This window comes from Denticeps clupeoides, chromosome 5 (genome assembly GCF_900700375.1).
Source record: "Denticeps clupeoides chromosome 5, fDenClu1.1, whole genome shotgun sequence".
Lineage (NCBI taxonomy): Eukaryota > Metazoa > Chordata > Actinopteri > Clupeiformes > Denticipitidae > Denticeps > Denticeps clupeoides.
Window position 1 is genome coordinate 20133157 of NC_041711.1, and position 10329 is coordinate 20143485.

Sequence of the window (10329 nt, forward strand, 5' to 3'; positions counted from 1 at the left end):
ACTCCTATACTGAGGAGAGGAGGTCCAGGTCCAATGTGTGTGACATACAATACCACCTTTATTTGTATGTCACTGGTTTTCCAGACAACTTGTATACACGTTCTGCTGTCATTGGGCATTCCATGTTGGCACGTATTTGTTTCAACACCCTTCGTAGTCTAAATAAATAAAAGCGCAATAGAAGTTGTGAAGAAAGCTGGCCAGACTTTTCACAAACAGCCACAACTTTTATTTTGAAACGAACGTCCAGCGGAAGTCGCGCGCTGCAGAGCAGCTGCGTGTTTGTTATGCGTGAAGCGTTTTGCACTTTAAACGACGTTAGTAATGTGACGGTAGGAATTGGGGTTTTTGTTGTTGTTGTTTGTGTGTATTCAATGGCTACTTTTTCAACTCGCTGACGTGACAGGAATTCAACTATGCAGTGCTGTACACGGGAGTTGTTATATCTGTGGCAGTGAAATAACCAGTCAGATGCAGTAAATGCAAACACAGGTGTCAATTTGAGGAAATGTAGCATTATTCTTTACACTCCGTTGTCTGAACATTGGACAATCAGCATATTCTGCCTTGCCTGGCCAGTCCGTTTCACGCGGTTTGATTACATTTACAGCATTTATAAGACGCCCTGATCTAGAGCGACTTACAATCAGTAGTTACAGTGGACAGACCCCCCCCCCCCTTAACTTAGGGTTAAGTGTCCTGCTCAGGGAGACAATGGTAGTAAGTGGGATTTGACAGGCGAGTGTGTTCCCCTCTAGGCTACTAGGCTGCCCCACATTTACGACCTGACTTATCAGCGCACAGCAAGAGCTCGATGCTGTTTGATTGACGCGCCTCCAAGCGTTCATCCACCAGCTTCCCTCTTCATACTGCTGCTCAGTACGTAGTATTTAGGTGTGGTGACACTGGCGTTGTTGGGATGGCCTTGTGATCATGTTTTTATTATATTTTTATTTCTTAAAAAATATCTCAGTGAGTTACTGTGTTTAAATCTCGTTAAAAACTCGCTTTAACACCCTGGCTTTTGCCATGTTTTGTGTGGATTCTTATGCAGTCCTTTCTTAACCCCTTTAATATGCTGTTTTAAATATTTTCTGTGTTATTTAACCCCTTGTTTAATTCAAATTGCTGCGTATTTCTTTTATTTTATTCTGTTGAACTGTTTTTTTTTTTTTATTTTAATGTACAGTGTTAAAGTGCTTTATAAATAAATATGGTATGGTAAGGAACGATGGTTGCTTCTGCCAGATAACGTAGTGGTGTCTGTAATAAAGTGGACAACGAGTGTGAATAAAACCCTAAGTAGACTTTTTCTGCCTGCGTTTATCACACACTCACACCTTCTCCCTCTATTGTTCTGTGCAGGGCAGCGATGACAGTCCTGAATCTGTCATTTGCTGCATGTGGCTTCCTGGGCATCTACCAGCTGGGCGCGGTCGGAGCCTTGCTGAGACATGGGGAGAAGCTGCTGGCTACAGTGAAGGCGTGTGCTGGAGCCTCGGCTGGAGCCCTGGTAGCTGCTGTGTTGGTCACTGCCCCTGATAAGCTTGAGGTTGTGTGTCTGTGTGTTTTTTTGGTTTTTTGTTTTTTTTTTCTCCCTCCCCCCCACAAGCAGGCTAATGCACGTTGGCACAAATTTCTTTAGCAATTACTGTGAAGTATAGTGGGCTGACAGCCTCATGACTTTGAATAATGCTTTTATTATGCCTCTCAACATAGTATGATGTCTTTTCTTTTTCTGCAGGGCTGCATATCTGCAGCCACTCAGCTGTACGTGGGACCAATCATCTCATGAGCTGGGCACACATAAATCCCCTAAACCCAGTGTGCCACATAGACAACACAGACATAGACAAATCAAGTTATATCAGTAAATTGACTGCCACAAGGTCTGTTTCAGATATGGAACTAGAATGATGGCTTTTTAGTTTTCATTTAAAGAAGCCATGCCTAAAGTTTTTTTTTTTTTTTTCCCTCCCAGGCAATTGTAAATTAATAATGGGTTCTGTGCAGATACAAACTCATTTAACCAGCCCATGTGAATCATTAAGTCTGCACAGGCATCAATCACATGCCAATAAAGGCTTGACCTTCCTGAATTGTAAATAGATTTTTGAGGAATTAGGATGAGTGCTGTGTTCTATTGATCAGCATTAATGCTATTTGAATGTTAATGCTGCATCTTCATTGTCTTACTTGCCCGTCATTAACTTCCCCCTTTCAGCATTGCAAGGAATTTACCTACAAGTTTGCTGACAACGTCCGCAGGCAGAGGCTGGGGGCCATGACGCCGGGGTACGACTTCATGCTGGAGCTGAGGTAATTCTGTCAAGACCTGAAGGACTGGGTCATTGCAGGAGATCGGGGATGCTGGACTCATTGTGCCTGTTGTCGTGAATACCACAGGCTGAAATTCTACTTCATATTTTTCTCTTTTCAAGTACAGTTAAAGCCCTGCAAACAATCACAGACAGGTTTAAGATGAACTTTTTCGCTGTCAGGAAAAAGAAAACCGTCTTTGGACCACCTGACTAGCAGCCCTCTACACTTTTTACAAGCATAACAGCAGGCCTCTACATAGATGGCTCGTCATACGTAATGCATGTTTAGTCTGTAAAGTCAAAATGCGTAATGCACCGCAGCACCTCTGCCATGCCTCTTTTATTATTCCTGTTTTTCCCTGCCGCTGAGGCAGCCTCGTAAAAACAGAATAAAATGTGCTTGTAAATTAGTCTAATCTGCTGAGCCGCCTAATGAAACTTCCATTTGCAGTTCTCTGCACATCCATTTCCGCCCCTCGTGTTTTTTGGCTCAGGTCCTTATTCTATTTTTTTTTCCAATCGCTGTAAAAACTGCGGGGTTCATAAATATTCTGCAGCTGTCAGGATTCATAGCAGACTAAGGGGCACGGAATACCCCCACCCCCTTTTTTCCACAGGGAGGTGTTTCCCCGCCAGAGAGGACGGGAGATTGGTAAAGGGTTATTAGACTGTGTGTATGTGTACACGCACGCATGCTTGATTCAAGGAACTGCATGACATACAGCCAGCTGCAAAAATGGTTCGAACCCCTGCTCATTTTTTTTAAGTTTGCCCACTAACAAAGAAATGTCTATATGTCACTCATTTCAACGGTAGGTTTATTTGAGTGAGTGCCAGAACAAAAAAATATATAGAAATTAATTCAAATTTATTTCAGAAATAATTTTTTTTTTTATGGCGCTCCTTTTTGCATTAATGTTTTGTTGCTGGTTCAACTCAAACCTTCAGAAAATCTCAACAGATTTTCTGTGGGATTTAGGTCTGGAGACTGACTAGGCTTTTCTGTCACTCTTTAAATAAACTTACCATTGACTGGTCATTTTGCCAAACTTACAAAATCAGCAGGGGTTCAAATATTATATTGTATAAAGCTGACTGTGTTAAATGGTCTCCAAGTTAACTGCTGATAATTAAAAAAAAATTAAACATGGCTCAACATTAAAATCCTGCTTACTTTATCCCGTGTGCTCAGTGGCAACACATAAATTGTGAACATGAACACGGGGTGAGGGGTTTTTCTTATAGTGCCACACTGATGCGCAAAGGTGTCTCGGACTCCATAATAGTTCCCATTTTAGATAGTGTCAGGTGAGTGTCTGATGCGAAGCATTTAAGGGATGAAATTAATATCTGCAGTCACAAACTTGCTGGGAAAAGGCCTGTAGATCATCCTGACACAGCAATAGCAGCACAGCACAGAGTCCATCCATTCTGCAGAAATATCTGGACCCCAGTTTCTGCTCGCTTTACTTCATTACTTGGTCGACAGATTGTGTAATTATAGCATGATGTCTGGGAAAATTCTTCCAGCCTGCAAGGTTGTTAATTATTTAACATGACAAATGGGCATCTGTCCCCTTTGCCCCTCCAGGGAGGGGATCGAGGAGGTGCTCCCCCCAAATGCCCACCAGGTAGCAAATGAGCACCTCCACATCTCAATAACACACTCCAGGACGGGCAGAAACCACATGGTGTCAAGCTTTGCATCCAGGGAAGACCTAATTAAGGTATAATGCCCACAAGCCCACACAAATAAATGTATTTTTATGGTAGCGTTGAGGGAAAAACAACAAATGCTTTTTTCAAGCCCTGGAGGCCACTTGGGGGAGAGTATTTCTCAGGTTGATGAAAAACTGGTGTTTGTTCCAATAAAGGTTCTCCTGGCCAGCAGCTTTGTGCCCATATATGCAGGAATTCGCTCAGTGGAATTTCAAGGGCAGGTAAAAGCCTCTCCTCTACCACACTGCAGCACAGTGCAGATTCACTGATTTAAAATGACAGAAAGGTCTGCCTGTTGGTGTTTATCTGCTTATATGTTACTCTGTGTGTTACCCACAGACTGAAAAATACAAAAGCACCCTTTAAAAAAGGCCATTTTGAAAAAGAGATTGCTAGCAATTCTATGCATTTCATAGCTGATGATTGATTGATGGGACACAATCTTTTGGATCAATAGTTAACTTATCATGATGTTTGCCATAATTGGTTGGTTTTGGCCAGAGTAGAGCAGAGTGTCTCGCTCTTGATTGCATGAAAATTGACTGTCTGATGTCTCATTGCCTTGACAGAAATGGATTGATGGCGGCTTCACTGACAGCCTCCCTGTTTTTCCAGTAGGACGCACAGTCACCATATCGCCGTTCAGTGGCTCCCAAGACGTTTGCCCACGGCACACTGGCCGCAGCAACCTCCAGCTTAAAGTTGCCAACATGACTGTGAATGTGGGTTCAAAATGCCAAAGATTTTTAAAACATAGTTGAGTTTGTATATCAACACACTGCTAAGAAACAATTTCAGAGTAAAGCTTTTGTGACCACAAACTTATAGAAATTAGCAATGCCATCGTATCTTACCTGTAGATAATTTATTAGTCATTTTGGAGTGAAAAAAGTTTTTTTTTTTATTATTTTAATTTTTTTTATCTCAGCCAATGGCTATTAAATGCAGAAATGTGATGTTGCAGGTTTTTTATTACAGAACTGCAGTTGCACAAATATGTCATTTCTTGTTTTGAATATATTTTTTCTGTAAATCAACAATCAACAAACGACATGTTGCTGTTACATTAGTTAACACTCCCAGTGCAGCAAAAACTTGGTGAATGAAACATACATACATACATGTTCCACCATCTTATTACTTTTCCCAGATGTCCATGTTTCAGTTGTTAAAACATCATATAATTTCATACCAACTTCATTCAGGCAATGAACCATTTGCCTCATGTATGATCCTCTTCAGATATTACAGATAAAGGTAGCTGTAGTGAATCTGTATCTTGTTTGTCCTTTCTCTTCTCTTGTTCCACAGGTTTCCAAAGAAAACCTCATCAGGTTCAACCAGGCTTTATTCCCACCTTCTCTACACAGAATGAAAATGTTCCATCATGAAGGATATGAGGATGCCCTTCAGTTCCTCAGAAGGGAGAAATGGACTGACTAGAGATATCAGATGTCTGTATTCATAACTGATGGTCTAAAATAGATCCTGCTTGTATTCACTATTTGTATATATATTAAAAAGTCATGTATTATAGCTCATTTATTAGAATGTGTTCAATTGTTATAATTTAAATGGATGACTAATACAGTCTTGTTAGTGAGGGAAACATTTTCCATGGTGTTTAATCTCATTTTAGCTTTAGTACACTATTAAAATTGTAATAATGTGTCATGGCTACAGTTCTGGATCTTCATTGGAAATTCACACCATGCTCCCTGAATCAATATCGCACACAGCGTAATGCGATAAGTAGTCAACCGTACATAATTGTCCTGTTTTGGTTAAACGCTGCTAAGTGTGGGGAAAGGAAAGATCACTGCAGGTTTCCTGCTGGGCCTAGTCTCCCCTGGCCATGGCTGACTCCGGTGGATATCAGAGCAGTACATATCGGCGTTGTGCGGCCGGAGATCCTTCGGGACTGGAGATGGAAGTAGCCCTTTTGAAGTGTTGCCATAGAAATGGATGTTTGAACTCCACACGAGGTTCTCCACTCAGAAGCGGCGTGTTTTACCCACCCCGGCACCTCAAGATGTGCTCTGCTTTAAAATCATTTTCAGCCGGCTGAACGGGTGTGTGCGGTAGCGCCTCAGAGAGCTCTCCAGCGCTCCTCAGAAGCTGCTTCATGCCTATTTGTGATCCAGTGGCGCCTGAAAAACAGCCTCGTTTGATTGACTTCAATCCAGCATCTTACTCTTAGTCTTGACAAGGAACATTATGGACTCATTTACGTTAGAAATGCACAGGCATTTCAATTAGTCTTCGTTAGAAATCTTTGGCAGATTAGTTATTGGGTACCATTAACTTGATTCTGATGGATGCTTTCTTCTCATGCCTCAACAACATCGCATGATCATCAGTCTGGAGAAAAGATGATGCCGTCATGTAATAAAATCCACGCTGGAAAATGTCCCCTGTAACAAACTGGGACGGCACACTGTGTTTACAGATTAATCACTCTTTATTTCCTTGCCCACAAAATGACTAATGGGCAGCACAAGTGGGGCAGTGGAAGATTACAGGTGCTCCAAACGCAAGTGTGAAATTAGTTCCTCTGATCAGGATTTACATACACGAGCAGAATTATCGATAACAGATGCACTTCCACAAACTCAGATCCTTTGTATGGCCTCACTGGTCCTCAGATGATCCTCACTCATCGTCATATTTGCTCATTGTGGGGCCTTTCTGGAGATAAATGCACCATGTCCTCCTCTGTTGCCATGCCACCATTTTTCAAATGTTATTCATATGCATGAGGCTGTTGTGAATGGCTCCAGCAACTACAACCCAAAACGTGCATTAAGTAGTTATAGGAAATGCAAGATTAGATATGATCACGCACAACCACACACAAGCTTTACACACTCTCGTTCAGGCAGGAACGACAGATGCAGCTCACTCATTCCTAAACCAGTCTCACCGCTGTCTGTATAGGATGAATTAGTGAGCTGTACACATCTGCAGGATCCTCAACAGTGGATTCAAACACAATGAGTCGTAAAATCACACCACCACAGATACTGTGTGACAACTCTACTTCTATAACTTGATTAATGACGATCTTTAATTAAAATGTGAATGCCTGGAAGCTTTGGTCATGTCAGTGTTACAAGATATTAAACAGTGCTGCAGTCAGTGTACCAAATCAAACATTTACTGATATGATCAAAAACAGCAAAAGGGGAAGAAATTGTGTAGATGCATCATTTATTTCCACAATAATCTAAATAGTTAGTCTATTATTAAATGTACATAATGTAGTAATATAGAATGATTAGAAATGGAAAAAAAAACATTTGAATGTGCGATGCAAAGTGTTGCACTTATATGAGCTGTGAAATGAGTCCATCAAACAAACCATCCATAATCTGTTGTGGCGCTCTCGCCATGGTTCAGCAAGACAATTCCCTGTCTCCACCTCTGCTGCACCCAGAGCTGTGTGTGGAGGTGTAAACAGTGTGGTGTCACTCAGCAGATATCTCCAGCGCACACGTTCCCCTTCCTGGACAGCCCGAGCCAAACGGCCGTTTCCTCCCCAATGCGCGGCACAGGGAGGGATGCGGGGGGTGCAAGATGGAACAGGAGTCAACAGAGGGTCAGCAGGAGGATAAACAGTTGGCTTTTATCACCTCCAACACACAGTACACACACACACACACAGCACTCTGCCACATATCTGTCCACGCCATCATCACTGACCATCAAACTCAGTGACTGGTGAGATCAGAGAAATGAATCTAAAGGCAATTAATATCAACATAATGTATTATCCTCATTAAATTCTACACATCACGAATGTTCATTTCTCTGTAATAAAAAGATAATTAAGACAATAAATGAATTGTTTGTGAGAGTAAAGCTATATTAATTTTTAAAGTGAACAGCGCAAGACACTGGCGTGACCATTAATGTTGTGACAAGTGAATCCCAGAGGCTGTCAGGGGTCCATGCATCCTCCTATGTTTTTTCCTTTCTTCTTCTTCTTCTTCTTTAAATGCTTCTGCTTCATTGACGCATTGTGTTTGCAGGTTGTCTGCCCACACATACATGGGCATTATTGTGAACACAATATCTCAACAACACACTGAGCAAAATTCTTCACTTTCTTTTCAAAAATTAAATTATTCAAATTTGGTGACCAATGGTCAAGGTCACTTTGACCTCATTTATCTGGACCAGACAAATCAGGAATGCCTCAAGGGACTTTTTTCAAATTTGGCACAAATGTGCACATGGACTGATTGGCTGAACTGATTAGATTTTGGTGCTCAAAGGTCAAGGTGATGATGATGATGATGACGAATGATTGTCTGCAGTGTGGTGGTGGGGTTGGTTACCTGAATCTCAGCTGCTTCGGTGGATGCATTTAACAGCATGGTATTAATCTGACATTTTGCTGCTTTGAAATTGTAAACAGGCCATCTCGCACAATTCCAGTTTCATGCAATTTACTGTGAACTACAAGAAATCCACAGTATTTTACAGAAAATTCTTATGTGTTTGGAATATGACTAAAACAATAACTTGACCTATTTGTTTTTCTGGCTGCAAAAATAGTAGTATAATAATTAGTACTTTACTAGTGACAAGTAAATAATACATTTTAGACTAAATAGCAATATTTTGCTGTCACTGTCATGATTTACTGCACTACACTTCCTTCCCTTACTGTGCATAATGCACATATAATGCTTTTAGGTCATAGCCTACTTTTTGTTCTATATTGAAGTGTTCCAATACTGTGAGTGATTAATTATATATATATATATATATATATATATCACACACACACACACACACACACCAACACACACAAAAAAACAGTAAAAAGTATGGACACACCTACTCTGTGGTGGTTATGGAGACTAAAATAGAGACCATTTTGCATAATCCAATGCAAAGAAAAAACTGTTTATCACCCTTTACAGCAGCAGAATGTGAAGTATGTTTGCCTCTTTTTACCTTCATGACTACTTTGTTCACTACTGTCATAATCAAAAGTCGCTTCACAAGATGCTCATGAATGTGTGAATGATAAAAAGGGGCTTCACATGTTCTTCTAATAATAGGTTTTGCCGGAAAGGATTCATTTGTTTGTCTGATGCCGCTGTAATTTATAATAACATAGTTTTTTATCAGTTGCAATTGGTGAAAAATTGTGTAAAATCGGGATAATCTCAAAGAGGATGTCTGTTTTTTTATTTTTTTAACCAGCACCATACAAGCAGAGTACAATAATTGACTCTATTTTCTGGCCTCTGGTTTACAGGCCTGCAGTTCGATGCCTGCACAGTACCGATTAAGCACAGGCGACAGATACTGATGGACTAAAATAATAACAATACGTTACATTAATTGACAAGTGTGGAATTAAAGCGGCTAAATGACCTTTGATGTGAATGCTTGGAGTCACAGGCTATATGATATGAGCATCTATCACATAAACTGCCAGCCGTGGGTGAGAGGGATGTTTTTGTTTGGTGAAAGCGGTAATCTGTAAGAGGCGGTGTTTTAGATCAGATCATGTGACAGGCTGATGCCAATATCTGAGAGAGCACTGACGGTGTTATTGAGTCAGCAAGTCGGGCGGTGTGAAAGAGAGAGAGACACCGTCTTCTAAATGTAAAGTACACCCCAACTCAATGCCAGACGCTCTCCTGCCAGAACAACCTGCCAATATTATCAGTTTGCTTTAGCATATGTTCTTATCGAGAACCAGTGCTCTGTGCCAGCACAGTTTTCCTGAGGTCTGCCATTTCTGGGGAGAATGGCAAAAAAAAATGTTCCCAACTGAAGTGAAAATATGACAAATGTCTTAATCACACAGGCCCATTTTTCTGAGACTAATCGCTGACCTTCAGGCGGCAGGACAGCTGGATGGTCAGAAAAGTCTCGTCTAGCCTGCCTCACCAGTGCCAGATGCCCTGAATAACATTGTCTACAATGCTGGGCTCCACTCCAGCGAGCATTTTCCAGGGTGGCATGTGCAGGGAGTAAACACAGAGTAAGAAACTCAATCGGATGATGGCAGAGATCTGCATTCGCAGAATTTGTTGTAACTAATTGTTTCCATGGCAATTGTGTAATATTAAGATCATCATTGCAGTCACGGTGCACTGGCAAAAAGCCACTAGCGGTCGGGCCCTGAGCACAGTGTTTCAATCATAATGAAGGATGAATTTACAGCAAGGTGGACCACACTGCAAATAAATCAAAATTTCAACCAACAAAAGAAAGAAAAGCCACTAATGTCACTGACAATTCATTTATTAATCTAGCTGGGACA

General features: G+C 41.1%; 1 protein-coding gene across 4 annotated transcripts; it reads left to right on the forward strand.

The window, feature by feature from the left end:
- Positions 1-237: 237 nt before the first annotated feature.
- On the forward strand, positions 238-5581 carry pnpla4 (patatin-like phospholipase domain containing 4). 4 transcript variants are annotated; one of them, XM_028980519.1, is made up of 8 exons: positions 272-332; positions 759-879; positions 1366-1552; positions 2225-2319; positions 3913-4048; positions 4196-4261; positions 4610-4762; positions 5352-5581. In XM_028980519.1, the coding sequence occupies exons 3-8, from the start codon at positions 1373-1375 to the stop codon at positions 5481-5483; spliced, it is 762 nt and encodes a 253-aa protein (XP_028836352.1). In that variant the 5' UTR covers positions 272-332; positions 759-879; positions 1366-1372; the 3' UTR covers positions 5484-5581. The 4 variants fall into 4 exon arrangements, with proteins under 4 accessions (XP_028836351.1, XP_028836353.1, XP_028836352.1 ...); XM_028980518.1 differs by lacking the exon at positions 759-879 and having other exon boundaries at positions 238-332; XM_028980520.1 differs by lacking the exon at positions 759-879 and having other exon boundaries at positions 238-332; positions 1366-1513.
- Positions 5582-10329: the final 4748 nt, after the last annotated feature.

Excerpts from the sequence above, each read along its gene's own strand:
- pnpla4 (XM_028980518.1), top strand. The coding sequence starts at position 1,373 with ATGACAGTCCTGAATCTGTCATTTGCTGCATGTGGCTTCCTGGGCATC. Across the intron at positions 1,553-2,224 it reads CTGCCCCTGATAAGCTTGAG|CATTGCAAGGAATTTACCTA; the intron begins GTTGTGTGTCTG and ends TCCCCCTTTCAG. Across the intron at positions 4,049-4,195 it reads CCAGGGAAGACCTAATTAAG|GTTCTCCTGGCCAGCAGCTT; the intron begins GTATAATGCCCA and ends GTTCCAATAAAG.